The sequence below is a fragment of the Cheilinus undulatus genome, linkage group 17 (assembly GCF_018320785.1).
Source record: "Cheilinus undulatus linkage group 17, ASM1832078v1, whole genome shotgun sequence".
Lineage (NCBI taxonomy): Eukaryota > Metazoa > Chordata > Actinopteri > Labriformes > Labridae > Cheilinus > Cheilinus undulatus.
The window spans coordinates 1,536,855-1,562,717 of NC_054881.1; the positions used below are offsets into that span (position 1 = coordinate 1,536,855).

The following is a 25,863-nucleotide window of genomic DNA, read 5'->3' on the forward strand; positions in this document are numbered from 1 at the left end:
CTCATATTTTTGTAACTTCTCACCCATTTTTGCTATTTTCTGACCCTTCTTCCACTTTTCTCCCCATTTTCACATATTTTCACACATTTCTGCTGCTTTTTGACAATTTTGGCCCCTCTAATTCATTTTTATGCTACTTAAGCTGTTTTTTGGCACTTTCGCCACTTAGATCGTGGCTCTTGCAAATGAGTTTTTCAACTGTTTGGCTCTTTGGCTGAGTAACACCGATCTACATGAAGTAATCGCCATCTTTGATCGAACCCCGTATTTAAATAACCTTTATTTACAGGTCTGTCTTCGTTTCCCTCTGTCCTTACCTGATGTACTTGTAGCCTTTTTCCCGCCATAAACCCGTTTGGGCGTGTGCGGATCGGCAGACCGTGAACGCGGAGCATTGATATCTCATTAATACTACATTACCCATAAGCCCCCGCGTTGAGCCATGTTGTAGGAAATCCGCTTGCGGCGGATTATTGTAATCCGACAGAGGGTCTGGACGACACATCGGATGAGGACAGAGCAGCGGAGCCCAGCGGCCTGTAGCAGCTCAGCAGCGCCGTGAAGAGGAGAGAAAGTTCGGTATGATCTGACGGACCGACCGCTGTCTGCTCCTGAAGCCCGGACCCTCCTACAGCAGCACGGCATTGGTCAGCGCGGAGCACAGCGAGGAGAGACAGCCATCATCTGATAGTTTAGACTCAAACCCCCTCTCTCCCTTCCCTCTTCCTCCAGTCCGGCTCGGCTCGGCTCGGCTCGGTCTGCCTGTCTGCGGAGAGGAGCGCTGCCGCTGACACTCAGCTAGCTAGCGCGGCTAGCTCACCCCAGCTAGCCAGCTAGCTAGGAAGGAATTCATCAAGTTTAGTTCGGAATTTATTAAATTCTTCGACCTCTCAGCCAACACGGAGGGAGGATGTCGGCGAAAGACCAAAACAAACTCTCCACCATTGAGCGACCCATTAAAGGTGAGCGACATTTTCATGTTAAAATGTTCCTCTCGGTGCAGGAAGTTAGCGGCTGTCAGAGCTAGTGTGCTAACGCGGTGTAACGGTTTAAAAAGCGACCGTGTTAACTGGTGACTTCCAGCCGAATGCGTCCGTGGCTGTCAAAATTTATTTATTTTTACAAAGTGAATATATGAAATGAAAAAGACCAAATAATATTTAAAAGTATACAAATAAACATTTTAGAAGTAATATAATTGATTGAATATATAAAGTATTTTTAGTAAAATTAATCTTAAAAATATTTAAATGCGGAAATAATTTTTCTTACCAGGTAACACATTTATATTTTATTGATTTGCACACTTAGATAAATTTAAAGTTGTACAAATCTTCATATAAAAGCTAGAACATGCATATATTGATAAAGAATAAATTAGTTAAATTTATTTACTGAATTAATTAGTGTTATTCTCAAAAACATTTTTTTTTCTTACAAATGTATTATTGATATTAACTGATACATTTACAGATGTATAAAGAAAAAGACAGTTAATGACATCATTAATGAAATTAGTTTAAATTATTTGTTAAAACACGTATATATAGAAATTAATTTAATTTGAGATCACATACTCATATTTAAAAGTCCAGTCTTCACTGGTACGTAGATATTATATAATGCATTAATATCTAAAAGTACACTAACCAGGTGTGTATTTAATGTAAATGAAGAGGGATTAATGAAAACTCTGTATTTGTTTTTATACATTTATTTTACTGAGCTTTATTGGCGTGATGTAAGGCGATAACATTGCCAAAGCGTTATATAACATCACACATAAATGCATAACACTAGTAAAAGTAAATCAAAATAATAATGATGTTGATAATTCAAAATAATCGTTTTGACGGACTAAATAATCAAATTAACTCGAACTAAATAATTCTGAAGAATAAAATGAAAGGTATATATGCAAAAACAGAAGCGACAAAAGTACTGCTCTTTCCCATAAATTATTTAATCGACTGTTTTTTAAAATGTTTGTTTTATCTACGGCAAACGAAAGGCGCTTTGCATAAAGTCACCAGTCAACACGGTCGCCAGTCGATCCATAACACCGGCAGCTTGACGCGCCGCTGGATGACAGGCAGCCCCGCTAACAGCTCGTTTTCTAGGCTTATTTTCTCTAACTAGCCCACTGAACGGGGCTGGTCGATTCCAGGAAAATATGATGCCTCGTTATCCAATCAAATGGATCCATCAATGCTAATGAGTTAGCCTGTTAGCTTAGCCTCCTGAGTGCCAGATGTCTGCTCCGTGTTTGACATTCAGCCGTGAAGTGTTCTGCTTCACTGAGCCACTCAAACACCTGGATCCTGTTTATCGCTGAAACCCCTTTGTAAGGAGGGAATACCGTCAAACAAACATGGCAGCGAACGTCGTGACAGGGACGGTTGGTGGTTGTGGATGTAAATGAAGCGCTGCAGTGAATGCAGACGAACCCTTCCCTATTCAAACAGCTGATCTCACATAATAACGGCTCTGTGCTGTTAAAAAGCTGCTGTAAGGCCAAACATATGACCATCAGTCAGCCAGTGAAGCAGCTATCCTGTCAGGGATGTTTAAACCGATCACCTGCAGCAGGATAGATGTTCCTCATTCAGCTCCTCATGACTCCAAAGTTCTCAGCCTCACAATGATTTCTGTTAACAGTCAGACATCACTGAGACGGTTTCACACTGCAGCAGCCAAATTAGAAGTCAGCAGCGTTTATTACAGGACAATTTCTAGTTTGTTCCTGCTGAAAATCACAGATGAACAGCTGCACACACTGTCCCAACTACCCTGGCACCATCACAGCACTGAAACCCTGACAGCCTGCAGGAGTTTACCTCCATCTATGATTGAAACTACCCTGGCACCATCACAGCACTGAAACCCTGACAGCCTGCAGGAGTTTACCTCCATCTATGATTGAAACTACCCTGGCACATCACAGCACTGAAACCCTGACAGCCTGCAGGAGTTTACCTCCATCTATGATGGATTCATTCCTTCACTATGCACCTGTCTGAAGGATTAGATCAGCAGGACTCGACCCTGCTCAACCAGAGAGCCAAATAATAGAAAAATACCTTCGCAAGAGCCACAATCTAAGAGGTGGAACGTGGCAAAAACGGGTTGAAGTAGCGATAAGGATCAGTTAAAGGTGGCAAAAATGGGTGAAAATTGGGAGAAAAAGTGGAAAAATTGTCAGAAAGTAGCAAAAATGGGTGAGAAGTGACAAAAAATTGGTTACAGGTAGCAAAAGTGTCAAAAACATGACATAAAATGAGTGAAAAGTGACGAAGATAGTCAAAAAGCAGCAAAGAGTGGCAAAGTATGGAAAAAAGGTGGAAATAGGCAGCTTAAACAGGTGAACAGCGGCGAAATTAGCAAGAAAAAGGGTAAGAGTCAAAAATTGGGGACAAGGGGGCAAAACCTGGGTAATAGTAGCAAAAAGTGTCAAAAGGAAGCACTTGTGGGCTTACAGCAGTAAAAATGGATTAAAGTGGCTAATAAGGGAATGAAAGTGTAGAGACAAAAATAAAGGTTGGTTAGTAAATCCAGCTGTAGAAGTGTGGGAAACAAACTGACTAATGAACCTGCAGGATCATGTCTGAGGCCAAAGTTTCCCTTTTTTACAGTTTTCTGGAGGAATAATATTTAAAACTAAGACATGAAGGAGCCACACGTTGAGTATCAGTGATGTAGATCTAGTTTAGTAAAATTAAAATGAGGCTGAACTTTGAATCACAGTTCTACTGGCAGTTTCTGCAGTTTTTAAATACCAGGAGGTTCAGCGTGTTTAAGGTGAAATGTGTGTCAAAGATCCATTCCTACAAACATTTACTTTAAATATTCTGCAGCAGAGATTTCTGCAAGCTAGGGCTGTAAAGGTACGTGTGCCGAAATGATTCATGCGGAGCTCACACACAGACAGAAAACCAGAGAACAGCTCACTGTCACACTGTCCTGGCAACCACAGCAAACCACACAACCACAGCAGCAGCCTGAATGTGCCCAGATTAAAGTGTCCTCTTTATGAACACTTTGTTTCCCAGTAAAATACAACAGTGGACAAAGACAACAACGGTAGCACTGACTTTATTCAGCAGATACGGCACGTCGTGCAGCGGACCAATCAAAGCGTTGGAAAAGGCTCCACTCAAACTAGAACGCCACCGTAAAGAGGATGAACAACAGAAAGTCTCACCAGCTGGTTATGAGGTTCCTGTTCTTTCAGATCGTTTTAATTCTAACCCTGGCGCTCTGGCTCTGTGAATCAGGTTAACTTTACCTTCATGTCAGCCTCTGAGGGGGGAGAGGACTCCCTCATGTCTGCAGCTGTGTCATGAGTGAAGTTACCCTCAGATTTCACAGCTCTCACCTCTCTATCCTCCACAGTTCCCCCAAACTTTGTCATAGGTCCCATTAGTTAATAAAGTAATCCAGTGCTGAATCGGCAGGATAGATATAATTTGCAGACTTAACAAACTACCTGAGCGAACTGTGTGATGATGGGAAATTTTAGCATTTAAATAATGGGTATATACATCAATTTTAAAAAGCCTAGTAAATAAAAAATACATTTAGTTATTAATATTTTTTAATCACTGAAAAACTTTTGGAAGGAGGTCGCCACATTATCCATAATTTAAATGTAGTTTATTTATATTATCATGAAAATTGAAAATTACATTTAATTTATTCGCTTCAACTACCGTACTGAAAATGTACCGAACCGTGACTTCAAAACCCAGGTACGTACTGAACCTAAATCTTTCTGTACCATTGCACTCCTACTAGAAGCACATTTTATACATTTATGTAAGAATGAGTTCTCAATCTTTGTGCAGAAATTGCAAAAAAATACTCCTGAATTAGGGCTGCACTATCAACATCATCATAATGAAGACGTCAGACTGTGCAATTACATGATTGCATGAAACGCTGCAGTTATTTCAGTATTCAGTAGAAATATAAAGCTTTACTGAAAAGCCTTTAAAGCAGTGACTCTATAACCTCTGTGGGAAATATAAAGTTATTTTTTAAACAAAACTAGAAAAAACTTGATGTTTTTTTATTATGCTGCTGAGTATTTTTATGTTTTTAAGCTGATGAATCCACACTTCTAAACTTTCTTTACTCCCTGCTTTTTCACTGATAACATAACAAGTAGACCCATGAAAGCATTTATGGATTATGTTGGAATTGTAATCATTTTGTTTGCAATTGTAGTATTGCAAACAAGATTATTACAAATTGCAATAAGCTTGTTTGCAGTACCATTGAAGTGCTACTCTTCTAGAATAGTCTACAGAAAATCCAACTTTCTTCATTTTTGTTCATTTTTCTGATTATATATGAGAATGACACAAATATTATCATTTCTTTAATACCATAATTCCTATCTAATATGTAACACAGGTCAAAATCATCTCAGATAGGTTTTGTCCAGCCTAGTTTAATCTGATGTTGTGTTGGTTGTGGTATAGAATAATTTCTTGCTTGTGTTTGTTGGAGAATACATAAAATGAGGAACCTTAGGAACAATTGTGTATCAAATCCCAATGCAATATTGGTGGAAAAATCACAAATGGATTATTTTCCCAAATGGTTCAGCCCTAGTACCTTTTTATTTTAAATACTCTGTAGAAAAGATGTCCCGGTGCACATTTTATACACAGATACAAGAATAAATTTTCTTGGTTTGTGCAGAAATTACAAAAACTCACTCTCATCAATCATCTTTATCCTCTTTCAGTAATCATTTATTTTATTCTTCATTTAAAAAAGAGAATAATAGTGTAAAATTACGGCTCTTTAATGAAAGAAATGATGAGAGTCACAGGGTCAGTTTCTCCTAAAAATCTGAAATCTAGTTTTTTAGTTCTGAATACAGAGAACCAGAACTTTAGGAGTTACTGACAGCTTTGAGCTGTTTAAAGTAAAATATTACGAATGCATCACCAGAGCTAGCAAGCTCTGTGAGAGAGGAGAGGGAAATAAAACAAGGAAGTCTTCCTGTCAGACTCTCCTGGTGCCTCGCCATCTCCCTCTTTCTTCATTCCTCATCCATTCCAGTGCAAACAAGAGGGGAACATTTTCCTAATGTGCTACATGAACACTGCCAGGCTGCTTCATGCTACATCACAGCTGCTACCAGAGGAAACAGGGACGCACAGATGAATCGCTTTAACGCCAGTATCAGAAGATAAACAGGCAGGAGCAGATACCGGGAACCAGAGTTCATCTGTGCTGTCAGGTCAGGTTCATGTTCACCTAACTGCTCGAATAGTCGAGTTTCACAGGGCAGAAGACAAACAGATCTGTTTTCATGGTCAGATGTGAGAGATGTAGTTAGGGACGCTTCGGTTTAACATCCGTGCTGGTGAACATCGATCATTGGTCAATAACGGTGAATAATGGTGAATAATGGTGAATAATAGTGAATAATGGTGAATAATAGTGAATAATGGTGAGTGATAGTGAATAATGGTGAGTGATAGTGAATAATGGTGAACAATAGTGAGTGATGGTCAATAATAGTGAGTGATGGTCAATAATGGTGAATATAGTGAGTGATGGTGAATAATAATGAGTGATGGTGAATAATGGTGAATATGGTGAATAATGGTCAATATGGTGAATTATAGTGAATATGGTGAATAATAGTGAACAATGGTGAGTGATAGTGAATAATGGTGAATAATAGTGAATAATGGTGAGTGAAAGTGAATAAAGTTGAATAATAGTGAATAATGGTGAGTGATAGTGAATAATGGTGAATAATAGTGAATAATGGTGAGTAATAGTGAATAATGGTGAGTGATAGTGAATAATGGTGAATAATAGTGAATAATAGTGAATAATGGTAAACAATGTGAGTGATGGTGAATAATAGTGAGTGATAGTGAATAATGGTGAGTGATAGTGAACAATGGTAAAGAATAGTGAGTGATGGTCAATAATGGTGAATATAGTGAGTGATGGTGAATAATGGTGAATAAAAGTGAGTGATGGTGAATAATGGTGAATAATAATGAGTGATGGTGAATAATGGTGAGTGATAGTGAATAATGGTGAATATGGTGAATCATGGTGAGTGATAGTGAATAATGGTGAGTAATGGTAAAAAATGATTAATAATAGTGAATATGGTGAAGAATAGTGAATATGGTGAGTGATAGTGAATAATAGTGAATAATGCTGAATAATGGTGAGTGATAGTGAATAATGGTGAATAATAGTGAATAATGGTGAGTGATAGTGAATAATGGTGAATAATAGTGAATATGGTGAATAATAGTGAATAATCGTGAGTAATAGTGAATAATGGTGAATAATAGTGCATGGACTGATATCAGCTGCTGTTTTTCTGTTATGTCCAAACAAACTAAGGTTCAGTCTGGTCCACCTCACGCTGAATCAGAGTTTAGGCTCCTATTGGACGGTCTGTTTTATATAATATTTAACATCAGTACTCACAACCACAGCCTCTCTAGTTTTATGCAGTTCAAACCATTCTCTCTCCCTGTTTTGGTAGAAATATGACTGAAGATAGCAAATATTGCAGCGTCCCTCGGGTGTCATACCATCGAACCTTAAAGGTTTAGACCGGCGTTACTTAACCAAAGAGTCAAACTGTTGAAAAGTACCTTTGAAAAGCCACAATCTAAGTGGTGAAAAGTGGCAAAAACGGCTTCAAGTAGCAATGAAAAGAAGTAAAAGGTGGCAAAAAATGGTCAAACAGCAGCAAAAATTGGTAAAAAGAGGCAAAATGGGGAGAAAAAGTGGCAAAAATGTGGCAAAAAAGTGAAAAGTGACTAGAATGGGCAAAAAACAGTCAAAATAGGAAGCAAGTGGTATGTAATGTCAAAAGATAGCTTAAATGGGTAAAAAGTGGCAAAAAATGGGCAGAAAGTGTCAAAAGAAGTTGCAAAAATGCGTAAAAATAGTAAAAAAAGGTGTATTTAATGGCAAAAGTAGCTTAAATGGGTAATAAGTGGCAAAAAACCTGATGAAAATTGGCAATTATGGGAAAAAAGTGCACACGTTGAGTATCACTGGTCTAGAGCATCATCACTGTTGTTGTGCAGTAATCACACTAAATGTCTACCTCCTCAGTATCAGGCATTACAGTGATGATTGAGGTCATCTGTCATAGAAACATTCAAATATGGGGCATCTACAGACCAAATTCATGAATCTGCTCATTTGAATGATGACCAGATTTATGCATAATAAAGTCCACAGACACCAGCCTCTGCTGACTCATGGAGAAAGCATGAATGTTAAAAGATTGTGGTAATTTTGATTTCCAGAGCTCCTCATCAGGACTTTTTCATGTCACCAATGTTTCACTAAATTCTCTGACCTAAATGTGCTGATTTATTCCCACCGCAAACCCGATTTAACCCCTCGGTTCTGACAGCAGCTGCCTCTAAAACCATGCCCCCTAAAACCATGCCCCCTAAAACCATGCCCCCTAAAACCATGCCCCCTAAAACCATGCCTCCTAAAACCATGCCCCTAAAACCATGCCCCCTAAAACCATGCCCCCTAAAACCATGCCTCCTAAAACCATGCCCCTAAAACCATGCCCCCTAAAACCATGCCCCCTAAAACCATGCCCCCTAAAACCATGCCTCCTAAAACCATGCCCCCTAAAACCATGCCCCCTAAAACCATGCCCCTAAAACCATGCCCCTAAACCATGCCCCTAAAACCATGCCCCTAAAACCATGCCTCCTAAAACCATGCCCCTAAACCATGCCCCTAAAACCATGCCCCTAAACCATGCCTCCCTAAAACCATGCCCCTAAAACCATGCCCCTAAAACCATGCCCCTAAAACCATGCCCCTAAAACCATGCCCCTAAAACCATGCCCCTAACCATGCCCCTAAAACCATGCCCCTAAAACCATGCCCCTAAAAACCATGCCCCTATAACCATGCCCCTAAAACCATGCCCCTAAAACCATGCTCCTAAAAACCATGCCTCCTAAAACCATGCCCCTAAAACCATGCCCCTAAAACCATGCCCCTAAAACCATGCCCCTAAAACCATGCATCCTAAAACCATGCCCCTAAACCATGCCCCTAAAACCATGCCTCCTAAGGCCATGCCCCTAAAACCATGCCTCCCTAAACCATGCCTCCTAAAACCATGCCCTAAATCCTAAACCATGCCCCTAAAACCATGCATCCTAAAACCATGCCCCTAAACCATGCCCCTAAAACCATGCCCCTAAACCATGCCCCTAACCATGCCTCCTAAAACCATGCCCCTAAAACCATGCCCCTAAAACCATGCCCCTAAAACCATGCCCCTAAACCATGTCTCCTAAAACCATGCCCCTAAACCATGCCCCTAAAACAATGCCTCCTAAACCATGCCCCCTAAAACCATGCCTCTAAAACCATGCCCCTAAAACCATGCCCCTAAAACCATGCCCCTAAAATCATGCCCTTAAACCATGCCCCCTAAAACCATGCCCCCTAAAACCATGCCCCTAAAACCATTCCCCTCTAACCATTCCCCCTATAACCATGCCCCCTAAAACCCTTGTCCCTAAAACCATTCCTCCTAAAACCATGCCCCCTAAAACCATATGCCCCTAAAACCATGCCCCTAAACCATGCCCCTAAAACCATGCCCTAAACCATGCTCCTAAAACCATGCCCCCTAAACCATGCCCCCTAAAACCATGCCTCCTAAAACCATGCCCCCTAAAACCAGGCCTCCCTAAAAACATGCCTCCTAAAACCATGCCCCTAAAACCATGCCCCCTAAAACCATGCATCCTAAAACCATGCCCCCTAAACCATGCCTCCTAAAACCATGCCCCTAAAACCATGCCCCCTAAAACCATGTCTCCTAAAACCATGCCCCTAAAACCATGTCTCCTAAAACCATGCCCCTAAAACCATGCCCCTCTAAAACCATGCCCCTAAAACCATGTCTCCTAAAACCATGCCCCCTAAACCATGCCCCTAAAACAATGCCTCCTAAACCATGCCCCCGAAAACCATGCCACGAAAACCATGCCCCCAAAAACCATGCCCCTAAAACCATGCCCCTAAAACCATGCCCCTTAAACCATGCCCCTAAAACCATGCCCCCTAAAACCATGCCCCTAAAACCATGCCCCCTGAAACCATGCCCCTGAGACCATGCCCCTGAGACCATGCCCCCTCAAACCATCCCCCTGAAACCATGCCCCTTATACCATGCCCCTTATACCATGCCCCCTAAAACCATGCCCCTAAAACCATGTCTCCTAAAACCATGCCCCCTGAAACCATGCCCCTGAGACCATGCCCCTAAAACCATGCCCCCTAAAACCATGTCTCCTAAAACCATGCCCCTAAAACCATGCCTCCCTAAAACCATGCCCCCTAAAACCATGCCCCCTAAAACCATGCCTCTAAAACCATGCCTCTAAAACCATGCCTCTAAACCATGCCTCTAAAACCATGCCTCTAAAACCATGCCTCTAAAACCATGCCCCTAAAACCATGCCCCTATAACCATTCCCCCTAAAACCATGCCCCCTAAAACCATGCTCCCTAAAACCATGCCTCCTAAAACCATGCCCCCTAAAACCATGCCCCCTAAAACCATGCCCCCTAAAACCATGCCCCTAAAACCATGCATCCTAAAACCATGCCCCCTAAACCATGCCCCCTAAAACCATGCCCCCTAAAACCATGCCCCCTTAAACCATGCCTCCCTAAAACCATGCCTCCTAAAACCATGCCCCTAAAACCATGCCCCCTAAAACCATGCATCCTAAAACCATGCCCCCAAAACCATGCCTCCTAAAACCATGCCCCTAAAACAATGCCCCTAAAACCATGTCTCCTAAAACCATGCCCCTAAAACCCTGCCCCCTAAAACCATGCCCCTAAAACCATGCCCCCTAAAACCATGTCTCCTAAAACCATGCCCCTAAAACCATGTCTCCTAAAACCATGCCCCCTAAACCATGCCCCTAAAACAATGCCTCCTAAACCATGCCCCCTAAAACCATGCCTCTAAAACCATGCCCCCTAAAACCATGCCCCTAAAACCATGCCCCTAAAATCATGCCCCTTAAACCATGCCCCCTAAAACCATGCCCCTAAAACCATGCCCCCTAAAACCATGCCCCCTAAAACCATGCCCCCTAAAACCATGCCCCTAAAACCATGCCCCCTGAAACCATGCCCCTGAGACCATGCCCCTGAGACCATGCCCCTAAAACCATGCCCCTAAAACCATGCCCCCTTAAACCATGCCCCTGAGACCATGCCCCTAAAACCATGCCCCCTAAAACCATGTCTCCTAAAACCATGCCCCCTGAAACCATGCCCCTGAGACCATTCCCCTAAAACCATGCCCACTAAATCCATGTGTGCTAAAACCATGCCTCCTATAACCATGCCCCCTAAAACCATGCCCCCTAAAACCATGCCCCTAAAACCATGCCTCCCTAAAACCATGCCCCCTAAAACCATGCCCCCTAAAACCATGCCTCTAAAACCATGCCTCTAAAACCATGCCTCTAAACCATGCCTCTAAAACCATGCCTCTAAAACCATGCCTCTAAAACCATGCCCCCTAAACCATGCCTCTAAAGCATGTGGAATAGAAATGTCTGATAGTTGGAGACTGATCAGGACCACAGGTTTTTCTGTGGTTGTGATTATTGAATGTAGCAAAGGCTGAAAGAACTAAAAATCTACATCTGTTCTGTGAGAAAGGTGTGTCGCAGTTCAGCATCTCTGTTCTGGGTTGCTTGCATAAATGTGTGGAGTCAAGCAAGCTAAATCTGCTACACAGCATCGTTAGTCTTTTTGAGACTTTCGTACATCGTCCCTGACACAAATAAACTAACTAAACTAAACTAAATCCCCCTACAGTGGGGGTCCTGGACTTTTGATTTTGTGCCTGTGCAGTTAAACTCAGTACCTGTATTTCAGTATTTGCAGCAGCATGATCAGAATTATGACTTCCATACAGGAATACAGTTGGAAGCATAGCATTGTTCAGAATGTCTTGGTCTGCTGAAACATTAAGAGCAGCCTTCACTGGAGATAAGGGGTCTAGTCCAGACTCTGAAAACCAGCCCTGTACCATTATCCCTCCTCCACCAGACTTCACAGTCAGACAGGTAACGATCTCCCAGCATCCTCCACACCCAGCTGGCCTCTCCACAGTCCAGTGTGCTCTACTCCACTCCAGCCGATGCTTGGTGTTGGACTTGGTGATGAGAGGCTTGCATGCAGCTGTTACCATGGAAACCCATTCATGAAGCTCCTGCTGCAGTTTTATGACTGTTATCAGTCGTTGACCCTGATCTGTGATTTTCAGGGTCTGTTTTTCATGGCCGAGTTGCTGCTGTTCCTAAATTCCTCCACTTTCCAATAATATCAATTAAATGGACATTATATGGTGTTTTTTGAGATTTTAGCCTGATTTTATCATATATAAAATAGTGATTTAACCATGAATTACCAGTGTGATTTAGCAGCAGGTGGTTGAGTAAAGTCTGTCCTGGTCTGACACGTTCAGGTCTAGATCAAACATGGTCTAGAGTCAGATCTAACTGCTGTGGTTCAGCAGCAGGTGGTTCAGTAAAGTTGTGTAACGGCGGTGTCTGTCGGGGTAAATGAGCCGCTGCGTTTGATTGGCTCAGTGTGTTAGGAAGGCTTAGGAGTGTAAAGCTGCAGGAGAGCGTCACATCGTTAAACCTGCCTCGCTAAGACGGCTGCTCTCACACAACCACAGTCCTCCTGGCTCCGACCTTCCTGCCTCTAGATCTCCCTTCATTGATCAGGTAGACTCAGTGATCAATACTAGAGCTGATCAGGTAGACTCAGTGATCAGAACTAGAGCTGATCAGGTAGACTCAGTGATCAATACTAGAGCTGATCAGGTTGATGTGTGAAGAACCAGCAGGTTTACTGTGGCGTAGATGTCTAAATGCTCTGCACTGCTATAATAAAGATAAAATAAGGAGGATATTCCATTATTCTGAAGCATTTGGTTAGAAGTTTTTGAGGGAAATTGTCCTGAAATTTCAGGAATTTTGCTCGATTTATTTGGGAACATGTTCCAGTATTTTTAAGTGATTGATCTCAGGTTTGGGGGGCATTGCAGTGTAATTTTCAGGAATTTTCTAGAATTTTTGTGGGATATATTCTAATATTTTGTAGTGTTTGTCTGGATGTTTTTGAGGGAAGTTGCCCTGAAATTTCAGGAGTCTTGCTTGAATTTTTTTGGGAATATGTTCCAATATTTTTGAGTGTGTGTATGGGAGGTGCAGTGACATTTCCAGGAATATCTTGTAAATTTTTAGGAGATATGTCGAATATTTTTAAGTGTTTGGTTGGAACTTTAGGAAGATATTAGCAGTGAAGAACCGTTTTTGGGAATTTGGGGATATTATTCGAAATTAGGAGGGAATTACCTTTGGAATTGTCTAAATTATGGAAGATTTGAGGGAATTTTTTGGGATGTTTGTTTTTTTACGATTTTCTGTGGAATTTTGGTAAAATTCATTTCTAATTTGACTGGGAATTTTGGCTGGAATTTAGTTCAGAATTTTCTGGAATATCACTGGAAATTTGAGAGAATTTGTTGGAATATTTAGGGGTATTAAATATGACATTTTTCATGATATTCCATGGAATTCTCTTGGAATGTAAGTGTAATTTGATTGGAAATTTTGGGTGGAATTTTCTTTGAAATTTGGGGAAATTTACTTGATAATTTTTATAACTTTTTCTGGGACAGTTTTCATTGAAATCTTTGAGGGATATTTGAGGATATTTTTTAATTTTTAATGTGTGACAGCCAAACCGTGTTGTCTCTGCAGAAACAGCCTTCTGGAGGTCTCGTCTGTTTGTGGTTATGTTTAAACTTATCAGACCTCACTTATACAAAATAAGTGGAGGAACTCAAAATGAGTTAAAAAGGAAAGTTGGAGGTCTCAGAGGATAGGAGCCAAGTCTGTTTCATTTCATCAGGGCGTTAAAGATGGAGGAGTAATTACTATGGTCAGCATGTTGACCACCTGTCTTATCTCAGTTAAGTCATGAAAATTCTGCTGGTCTAAATGTTTGTTTACAGAACCACCAGCTCCAGAATTAACTTTTATTTGATTCTGTAAAAATGAAACTTTAATGGGACCTGTATAAAACCACAGCAGCTGAAGGAGAAGTTGTAGACCTCCACATTGGCCAACTTTTCTTTTTTTTTTAACCCTGATTTATTTTAAAAATCATCTCATAATGATGGTAATGATAATGGTTCTGATCCATCGCCATGTCTCATATGGAGTTTAAAGAACAAAACAAGACGTGCAAAGACGACTCTTAAAATCTTAGGATCGCCTATCTTTATTTTCTGATATTTTATGGATCAGACGGGCTCTAAATCACTGGATTTATTGATCCAGATCAGCCCTCCAGCGTAGAAGTACCGCCCAGTGAATCTGTACTTGTTTATAACCCTGGTGAATCAATGTCCTGATCGTTGGGCTCATAATTCGAGGTTAAACAGTCCTGCTGCTGCTCCGTGCTCATCATGGATGCCCTTAGAAACAGTGCAGCAGCTCCCAGCCCTGCTGGTCCTGGTCAATGAGGTCTGTGCGTGTCTGTCTGTGTACGCTCCCCTCATGGATCTGCTCTGGTCTCTTGGCTTAGTTACTGCTGGTAATCGAATCAGTCCGCTGCTCTGCATGTGTAATGATTCTGTCCTCATTCATCATACATGGGGCTGGACCGAGCATTGTCTGGGCCCCACGGTGGAGCTCTGCCCTGAGGCCTAGTCACGTGTCCGTAGTTAGGCTTAAACAGATTAATTTCAGGGCTTTATTCAGTTCTTTTGTGCTGCAGTCAGAGCTCTGGAGTCGTACATGGAGCTGAAGTAAATGTGTATTAAAGCTGCAGAGTCAATCAATAATCAATATCTCAGTTATTCAGAAACATCACAGCCTGTCAGGTTTCGATGGGATCGATGGAGTTCAGAGAAGGAAGTTCCTAACTTTACAGGAAACGATCATTGTAGAGCAAACAAGGGATGCCTCGTTTTATCAGCATTGCATCAACCCAGACAGATATTAGCTTAGCAAGTTAGCAGTAAATATCACTCTATATCAGCTGTAAATAATATCAGTCTATATCAGCTATAAATATCAGTCTATATCAGCTGTAAATAATATCAGTCTATATCAGCTGTAAATAATATCAGTCTATATCAGCTGTAAATAATATCAGTCTATATCAGCTGTAAATAATATCAGTCTATATCAGCTGTAAATAATATCAGTCTATATCAGCTAAAAATATCAGTTTATATCAGCTGTAAATGTCAGTCTATATCAGCTGTAAATGTCAGTCTATATCAGCTGTAAATGTCAGTCTATATCAGCTGTAAATATCAGTCTATATCAGCTGTAAATAATATCAGTCTATATCAGCTGTAAATAATATCAGTCTATATCAGCTGTAAATAATATCAGTCTATATCAGCTGTAAATAATATCAGTCTATATCAGCTGTAAATAATATCAGTCTATATCAGCTATAAATATCAGTCTATATCAGCTGTAAATAATATCAGTCTATATCAGCTGTAAATAATATCAGTCTATATCAGCTGTAAATGTCAGTCTATATCAGCTGTAAATAATATCAGTCTATATCAGCTGTAAATAATATCAGTCTATATCAGCTGTAAATGTCAGTCTATATCAGCTGTAAATAATATCAGTCTATATCAGCTAAAAATATCAGTCTATATCAGCTATAAATATCAGTCTATATCAGCTGTAAATAATATCAGTCTATATCAGCTGTAAATATCAGTCTATATCAGCTGTAAATAATATCAGTCTATATTTGCTATAAATATCAGCCTATATCAGCTGTAAATAATATCAGTCTATATCAGATGTAAATAATATCAGTCTATATCAGCTGTAAATAATATCAGTCTATATCAGCTATAAATATCAGTCTATATCAGCTGTAAATGTCAGTCTATATCAGCTGTAAATGTCAGTCTATATCAGCTGTAAATGTCAGTCTATATCAGCTGTAAATATCAGTCTATATCAGCTGTAAATATCAGTCTATATCAGCTGTAAATGTCAGTCTGTATCAGCTGTAAATGTCAGTCTATATCAGCTGTAAATGTCAGTCTATATCAGCTGTTAATATCAGTCTATATCACCTGTTAATATCAGTCTACATCAGCTATAAATATCAGTCTCTATCAGCTGTAAATATCAGTCTATATCAGCTGTTAATATCAGTCTATATCACCTGTTAATATCAGTCTACATCAGCTATAAATATCAGTCTATATCAGCTGTAAATGTCAGTCTATATAAGCTGTAAATGTCAGTCTATATCAGCTGTAAATATCAGTCTATATCAGCTGTAAATATCAGTCTATATCAGCTGTAAATATCAGTCTATATCAGCTGTAAATATCAGTCTATATCAGCTGTAAATAATATCAGTCTACATCAGCTGTAAATATCAGTCTACATCAGCTGTAAATATCAGTCTATATCAGCTGTAAATATCAGTCTATATCAGCTGTAAATATCAGTCTATATCAGCTGTAAATATCAGTCTATATCAGCTGTAAATATCAGTCTACATCAGCTGTTAATATCAGTCTACATCAGCTGTTAATATCAGTCTATATCAGCTGTTAATATCAGTCTACATCAGCTGTTAATATCAGTCTATATCGGCTGTAAATATCAGTCTATATCGGCTGTTAATATCAGTCTATATCGGCTGTAAATATCAGTCTATATCAGCTGTAAATATCAGTCTATCAGCTGTAAATATCAGTCTATATCAGCTGTAAATATCAGTCTATATCAGCTGTAAATATCAGTCTATCAGCTGTAAATATCAGTCTGTATCAGCTGTTAATATCAGTCTATATCAGCTGTTAATATCAGTCTATATCAGCTGTTAATATCAGTCTACATCAGCTGTTAATATCAGTCTATATCAGCTGTTAATATCAGTCTATATCAGCTGTTAATATCAGTCTATATCAGCTGTTAATATCAGTCTACATCAGCTGTTAATATCAGTCTATATCAGCTGTTAATATCAGTCTATATCAGCTGTTAATATCAGTCTATATCAGCTGTTAATATCAGTCTACATCAGCTGTTAATATCAGTCTATATCAGCTGTTAATATCAGTCTGTATCAGCTGTTAATATCAGTCTATATCAGCTGTTAATATCAGTCTATATCAGCTGTTAATATCAGTCTACATCAGCTGTTAATATCAGTCTATATCAGCTGTTAATATCAGTCTACATCAGCTGTTAATATCAGTCTATATCAGCTGTTAATATCAGTCTATATCAGCTGTTAATATCAGTCTATATCAGCTGTTAATATCAGTCTATATCGGCTGTTAATATCAGTCTATATCAGCTGTAAATATCAGTCTATATCAGCTGTAAATATCAGTCTATATCAGCTGTTAATATCAGTCTATATCAGCTGTTAATATCAGTCTATATCAGCTGTTTATATCAGTCTATATCAGCTGTTTATATCAGTCTATATCAGCTGTTAATATCAGTCTATATCAGCTGTGAATCCTCTTTTTCTGTCAGGTATGAGGCTCAGTGATTTTGACCCTTGACCTCAAAAAACCCGTTCCATTTGTCCTTGAGTCTTAATGGACTTTGGTGCAAATTCTGAATGAAAACACTCTGAGGGTGATGAGATGTTGTGTTCATAAGAGCCTGGACTAACGTCTGAACAGAGAGATGGACTTATGGACACCTGACCACATTAACCTTTGACCTCAGCCTCTTCTCTAAATAACAGTGAGATATTCTCTGCCCTGGCAGAGCTGTGTTCACTCCTTAACTTCTCCATCGACAGCAGTATTTCTGAATTTGTCACATGAAAACACAGAAGTAGTGAGGCGTGCAGACGTCTGAAGGCGTATGGCAGTAGGTGCTGTTCTAACATAGGATCAGTGTTACCTCACTCCTCCTCACTCGTGTTAAAGTGTTTCAGAAGTCTCTCTCCTGGCCCAGTGGTCTACTTTAGTGAGTGAAACCAAACCAGGTCGTACCCATTCAGCCAATCATGTGAGGGCTGGTGAACTGGTTCATCACCAGCGCTGTTAGTCACTGGCAGAGGAAACCAGACGGGCTCAGAGGCTGCGGAAGAGATGATCAGAAGAGATGATCTGAATTATTGTTATAATAAATAAGGGTGTCAATTCTGAAGGGAGAAAACAAAACCAGAAGTGAGAAATGAAGAGACGCAGACCACTGGAGGAAGTGGTATTCAAATAACCAATGAGTCTGCAGCAATGATGGAAAGAAAACTCAACAGTATAACTGCACTGAAACTCTCTAATGCTGCTGTTAGCCTCACACATGGAGGGGACATTAGATTATTCACGCTGAGGTAGAGTAGAGAAGTTCTAATGGTCTCTGCTCGTTTTCAGTAGAGCCCTGTCCATCCACCAGCTGTCTCTTGTTCTGGTGCCCAGGTCCCGATTAGCTGTAAAATACCAACAGGTTAACGTTCCTCAGAGTCTGGTCTCAGGACTAGCCAACATGGACTGGTCTAACAACTGGTTTAGTTCCCAGAATATGATCCAGCTGGCCTTCTCATCACTAGAACCTTCAGTGCTATCAACCCGCTCTGTGTTAACATCCTTTTACACTGCTAACAGGTGTTGTGCTCTAAAACAGTGGTGGTAAAATGCCTTTGCAAAGAGCCACAGTCTTAATGTTAAAGTGACAGAGATTGGTTAAATTGCCAATAAAAATAAGTAAAGGAGGCAAGAATGGGTGCAAAATCACAAAAAATTGAGTTCCAGGTGGTCAAAAAGCCACAAAAACTGAGTGAAAAGCGACTAAAATGGGCAAAATAGCTGTAAAAAATGGGGAAAAGGGGGGGAAAGTGGCATTTTTTTTGGCAAAAGGCAGCTTAAATGGGCGAAAGTGGCGAAAAAGGGGGGGAAAATTGGCAAAATAGCAGGATGAAAGTGGCCAAAAGTGATGAAAAAGGGCAAAACAGGATAAAAGGGGTGCAAAAATGGGCAAAAAGTGGCCAAAAGAAGTGGTTCTATGGGCTAAAAGCAGCAGCAATGGATTAAAAGTGGAAAGAAATTGCAAATAAGGGCAATGGAAAAACAGAGAGAAAAAATGAAGGTTGACATTTAAGTTTGACCAGTAAAAGCTACTGTAGAAGTGTGGGATACAAACGGATTAATGTGACTAGCAGTGGAAGATTTCTGAGGTCAAAGTTTCCATTTTTAAAGTTTTCTGTGGAATAATATTTTAAATGAAGACACAAAAGAGCCAAAAATCTTCACCAAAGATCCACAGGTTGAGTATCAGTGCTGTAAAAAGTCCCTGTGTTAACTGGTGACCTTTAGTTGCTGCAGTTTCATCGTAGTTGGGTCGTTTTAACTAGCTCATCAGACGTCTTTAATGAAGACTAGACACAGAAATGTTTCCAAGGACGGCATGAACATCATTTAAAATGGTCACAAATTAGACCGTAACACCGGCAGAGCTTTAGAAGCCTCGTGTTGCTGAGTTTAAGGCTGCGATTGTCAGACGTTTGACCTCTGAGCCGACCCAGCACTGACTTCATCGGTTGCTAACTACATCTTGCAGCTGCGCGTTGGCGTCTGTTTACCCATAAGCAGGCTGTGACATGATGACCCAAGGAGAGCCTGCTGTTGGTGTGAACTTTGACTCTGTTACCTAGAGGTAAAACACCAGGATGGATCATTTAATCAGCTCAACAGAATAAAGCAGACCGCCTGTAGATGTTTTAAACCTATCAGTGGACTTAAAGTTTCCTACATGACTTCTGTTCTTCTCGAACTCCTCTGGAGTCACTTCTAGTTGTTGAACTTTGTCCCAGTAGGCCACCGTGGCCCCAGTGGCCAGCAGCCAGTCAAATATAAACAAATCATGGCGTGCATAAAACAAACATGTGCTTTGTTTCTGTTTCCGCCGCTCTCTGCTCTCTGGATGGTCGACCAGCAAACATCAGCGTCCGTGGTAAACACTGGAGCGGCTGCAGACAAACACCGCAAACACGACTGTGGACGCCCAGACCGCAAAGTCACCGCTGATGGAAAGATGGAGCTTATTTAGATGTGTTTACTGGACTAGAGGAGGACGGGGCTGGATCTACATGCAGGACAGAGGCTTTTATGATCATACTCCTGCTGAGTCTAGTCTGAGCAGAGGTCTGCTCTGCAAATCTGCTATGAAGCTGTGAAAAGGCAAACTTTGACTTCAGAAATTATCAATTGCAAGTCACATTAATCAGCTTTCTTCCCATAATTCTACAGTTGGCTTTAATAATCAACCAGTGATGTTTGTCAGTGTATTTCCATGCCCTTATTTGACATTTTTCCCATTTTTTTGCCACTTGTAATCGATTTTTACGGCCTTAAGCTCACTGTGGCCACTTCTTTTTGCCACTTTTCCCCATTTTGCCACTTTTTTAGTAAATTAAGCTATGTTTGCCATTAAATAAAACTTTTTTTACTATTTTTTGCCCATTTTTGCCACTTTTATCCAGCTTTGGCCCCTTTTCACCATTTTTTGCCCATTTAAGCTACCTTTTGCCATTTAATACCACTTTTTTTCCTATTTTTGTGCCCATTTTTGCCACTTCTTAATGACGCTTTTAGCCCTTTTATTGCCCCTTTCACCTTTTTTTGCCTCTCTTAGATTGCTTTTTACCGTTCTTCCCCTTTGTTGCATGAAAATGCAACAAAGGGGCACTCATTTGAGTTGCCTTTGTCCATTAAATGCCACATTTCCCCTTATGTTTGCCACTTTATACCCATTATCCCCACCTTTTTTGCTGCTTTTAGTCACTTTTCACTCATTTTTACTATGTTTTTGCTTCATTTTGATCCTTTTTTGCCACCTTTATCTCATTTTTTGTCACTTCTTGCCCATTTTTGCCACTTTCTCGCCTTTTTTGCCACTTCATGCCTATTTGTCCCATTTTCACTCATTTTTGCCACTTCTTTGCCACCTTTCATCGTTCAGATTGTGGCACTTTCAAGGATATTTTTCAGCAGTTTGACTCTTTGGTTGAGCGGGGTTGAGTAACACTGTGCTAAAGCATCCCTCTTGAGAGTTATCAAAGAGACAGCAGACGTTTAGAGTTCACAGCTCTACTGCTGAGTACAGTACTTTACCAAATGACCAGGGCCTTTGGGGTCAGGTGTAGAACCAGGTTCTGACACCTCATGTAAAACCAGGCTAAATCTGTTTAAAAGTTAGACTGAACTGTGATGGTTTTTAACCCTACCCTGATGCTAATCGGCCAGACTTCCTTTTCCGTTGGTCATTGTTTGCAGTCAGAGAAGCAAATCGAGACTCAGGAATGGAGTTCAGCCTGACAGATGACTTCTATGTGTAGATTTCCTTCTGCTTTACATTGCAGAATTCTCTTTATGGTGACTTACAGTGAAGCTTAATTGTGTTTTAGTAATAAGTGATGGGTTTGAGGATTTCTTGTCGCTCCCTGCAACAACCAAAGACCGCTCCAACAGAAGGAGTCAGCGCGGCAATGACTACAGATGCAAACTAGAATATCTTGCAGACTAATTCTGCATTCATTTGCAAATGTCTGTTTATTAAGATTATGTCATCAGCCTTTTTATTCATTAGGAGGCTGCAGACGGAGGCGGCCTTCATGTTTTTATACATTCTAAAAGAGAGCAGAGCATTGCTTTTATGCGCCTCCAGTTGTGGGCTGCATATGGTATAAAGCTATTAATTTCAGATAATCACAAATAATTCAGAAAATGCACTTTGTGTTCTGTTACATAAGTTGTTTCATAATTGCATTCAGAAAGACAGTGCATTGCTTCCTTTAGGTCCTCCTTTCTGAGTTGCACTGAATACACAACATTGTTTTCTTTGCGTTTTTTCCAGTTGCTCTTATCTCTGCACGCTGAAAGGTGAAGTCACTGGCTCTTTCTTCTTCTACTGCATTAACTCTCAGTCTTCCTCCCGTTGAGATGAAGGTGTTTTCCAGGGTTTAAGCTGTGTGGTATTTCCTCCGGGCTTTGCTTTGTGCAGCCAAACTGTTTTCTTTGTGTTTGGGTCGAGCCTCAACACGTCGCCGTCAACGTCTGAGTTACCGATCCGTCTACAAAATCTACCAGAAGTCTTCTCTGGAAACTTCTGAGACGGCTGCTGAGGCGTAGGGCCATAGATCAGTCAGAAATCAATACGGAGCGATGCCAGCTGTCTCACATTCACACAGACACATTTATTACGTCAAATCCAAGTCTGCAGGGAGGGAGGAAAGTAAAAGACGACTACGTGGAGACGGGAATGAAGTTTATCAGACTACCAGTGATATTTAATAGGGATTATTTACATTATTCTGTCTGTTTTCCAGCTCTACCCTCACAGGGATTCATGCAGGAGTATGGGTTTGCTCATAGAGTCTGGATGAGGGTTTGTGGACCTGTTATCATGCCCATCTGGAGGTCGTCTGAGGGAGTATGGGGTCAAAACTGGGTCGTAACTGGGTGTGCTGCTGACCTCTTGGCCAGGTCGCCCTTGTAAATGAGATCCTGATCTCAGTGGGATTTATCTGGTTAAATAAAGGTTAAATAAAAAAATAAAATAACGATTTTCAGTAGTTTTTATGTCTTTTCACTTTGTTTTTAGTGTTGATTTTTTGTTTCTGCTGCTGCTTTAGTGTTGATTTTACAGAGATGTTTAGATTTAGTTTAGCTTCTGTTTGTGTTGGTTTAGTTATTTCAGTAATTTGGGACCTTTATTTTATGAATGAGACTCAAAAATGCCAGTATGGAAGAGGAAAAGGGCTACAAAAGTCCCCAAAACACTGAGATCCAACAGTCTAAGATTAAAAACAGAATCCTGATTTAACTCTCAGAATTTTAACTTTAAAATCATAATTTTGGACTTTAAAGTCAGAAATTCTAGAGTCCTGGTGAGTTGGTTCTCAAAAGTGGGTCACAGAGCCATTTTCAGAAGGTCGCAGATGCTTGCCTGGAAAAACAGGCTTCACTTCTTTTTTACTTTTTTCAGACCTTGCAATTTTTCTTTGAATTAATCTGGATTGGTCAAAATATATCAGAAATGGGTCGTAGTATCTCATTAAAGAAGAGGTGGTGGTATCATCAAACAGTAGAAATCCGTAGTTCTAGAATAAAGTCAGAATTCTGAAAGAAGGGTCAGGATTCTAGATTGATCTGATAATTCTGACTTTAATCAGAGAATTCTGACTTTGATCTGGGAATTCTGACTTTGATCTGAGAATTCTGACTTTGATCTGAGAATTCTGACTTTGATCTGGGAATTCTGACTTTAATCTAGAATTCTGACTTTAATCTAGAATTCTGACTTTGATCTAGAACTCTGACTTTGATTTAAAAATTCTGACTTTGATCTAGAATTCTGAGTGTGAGTTCTAGAATTCTGTCTTTGATCTTGGAATTCTGACTTTGATCTAAGAATTCTGACTTTGATCTAGAATTCTGAATTTGATCTGAGAATTCTGACTTTGATCTAGAATTCTGACTTTGATCTCGAATTCTGAATTTGATCTGAGAATTCTGACTTTGATCTAGAATTCTGACTTTGATCTCGAATTCTGAATTTGATCTGAGAATTCTGACTTTGATCTAGAATCCTGACTTTGATTTAGAATTCTGACTTTAATCCAGAACTGTAAAGAAAAGGTTGGAACTCAAAAAAATAATTTTTTTCCTTACTTTTATTTTCATGGGCCTGAAGAATGAAATATCATAACGTCTGTGAAAAATAAAATTTTGAAGGCTTCTCTTTACCTCTTATTTAAATATTTAATGTTGATATTGTAATACCTCTAAAGGCCTAAAATGTGAAATTTTCTTGAGCTTAATCAGACTTGGCTGTACATGTCAGTTCCATGAAACTCTACCGTTATCTGTGTTTGTTGTGTTTACACTATAGTTTTAGTCTGTTTTCTGCTTTTTTTGTAAAGAATCGTTGTTGTTTATGACTTTTACATTACAGTTTTGGTTATTTAGTCAAAGTTAGCTATAATAACCTTGATAAAACCACAACAGATAGTATTTTTTCTCTTCTGTATCAGAAATCTAGGGCTTCCTTCTGTTGTAGATCCATGGATGGTGTCATTCTCTTAATTTATGTGGATAATTGGAATGGTTCAGAAACTTGTCAGATTAGCTCTAAACCGATAAACTAAGATGCTAAACTTCTCTGCGCAGTTTTTCCAGTGTCCCAGATTTTAACTTTCCCCTCTCTGTCTGTGGAACCTGGCCTTACCAAAGAAGACTTTAAAGATGTGAGATTGGACCTGGATGAATGGAGGGTGAAAATAATAGTTGGCTGCAGCCCTGATGAAATGTTTACCCTCTGTAGTCCAAAGAATCCCAAACTCACTGAACCAGGATCAGTTATCGGTACAGTGTCGGGTACTGGACCTCCCCCTGGTTTGATTCCTCGTTTTTTAAGTTCCTGTCTACAGCGTCGCTTCTGTCTTTGCGTTTATCTTTTTCTGACGTCAATGTTTGACCCATCTCTCTCTCTGTTTCTCCCAGCGGTGCCATATCCTCCCGGTAATCGCCTGTCGGTCAAAGACCTGTACGTGGACGGGAGGCCCAGCGTGGAGCAGCTGAAGGCCCATCTGGTGAAGGAGGGTCGGCTGGAGGAGGAGGCGGCTCTACGGATCATCAACGAGGGAGCGGCCATCCTCCGCCAGGAGAAATGTATGCTGGAGGTGGAGGCCCCCATCACAGGTAAAGATCTCCTACTCCTCCTCAGGGTTGAAGGGGAGTCGGTTAAAGGGAGACAAGGACGGAGCGTGTCAGTGCTACAGTCTATTTCTACAGCTGCCCTCTCTGACATGCGGCTTAGCTTCGGTATCCGCCCTCTACCCTCATGCCCTTTGACTATTTTTATCTCCTTCTGCTCCGTCCCTTCTCTCTTATTGTTCTCATATTTTCAACTGTCTTCTCTCTTTTTGCACCTTTTTCTGTTTTTCAAACATTTCTTTACTCTGTTGAACTTCAACATTACTTTTCTGATTTTTTTTTCAGTTTTTTTTCTTGTCAGTGCATCCATTAAAAGATCTAAATAAGCCAGAAATCAATCAATAACTGCTGCGATCAGAAGATAAGGAAACAAGTGAATCTACATAAAAAATATCTCACTAATCTGATGATAGAACAAGACATGTCCAAGTTAACTGGAAAGTGATCAAAGCTGCTCAACATGAGGATAAATAAAGACAAACTCCAGCTAATGGAGGTCTGCTGGTCCTGACTTAAACGTCACAAACTTACACATAAAAATAGCTGATACAGCTGATACAGACTGATATTTACAGCTGATATAGACTGATATTTACAGCTGATATAGACTGATATTTACAGCTGATACAGACTGATATTTACAGCTGATATAGACTGATATTTACAGCTGATGTAGACTGATATTTACAGCTGATATAGACTGATATTTACAGCTGATATTTACAGCTGATATAGACTGATATTTACAGCTGATACAGACTGATATTTATAGCTGATACAGACTGATATTTACAGCTGATACAGACTGATATTTACAGCTGATACAGACTGATATTTACAGCTGATACAGACTGATATTTACAGCTGATACAGACTGATATTTACAGCTGATATAGACTGATATTTACAGCTGATATAGACTGATATTTACAGCTGATATAGACTGATATTTACAGCTGATATAGACTGATATTTACAGCTGATATAGACTGATGTTTACAGCTGATACAGACTGATATTTACAGCTGATACAG

The 25,863-nt window shown here is 40.1% G+C and overlaps 1 protein-coding gene across 2 annotated transcripts in view; it reads left to right on the forward strand.

The window, feature by feature from the left end:
* The first annotated feature begins 469 nt into the window (after positions 1–469).
* ppp3ccb (protein phosphatase 3, catalytic subunit, gamma isozyme, b) overlaps positions 470–25,863 on the forward strand; it is a 71,667-nt gene continuing 46,273 nt past the window's right edge. For both annotated transcript variants that reach the window (XM_041811210.1, XM_041811211.1), the window contains exons 1-2: positions 470–962; positions 24,617–24,814. In XM_041811210.1, the coding sequence (XP_041667144.1) occupies positions 911–962; positions 24,617–24,814 (250 nt within the window). In that variant the 5' untranslated portion in view covers positions 470–910. The remainder of the gene's footprint in view (positions 963–24,616; positions 24,815–25,863) is intronic.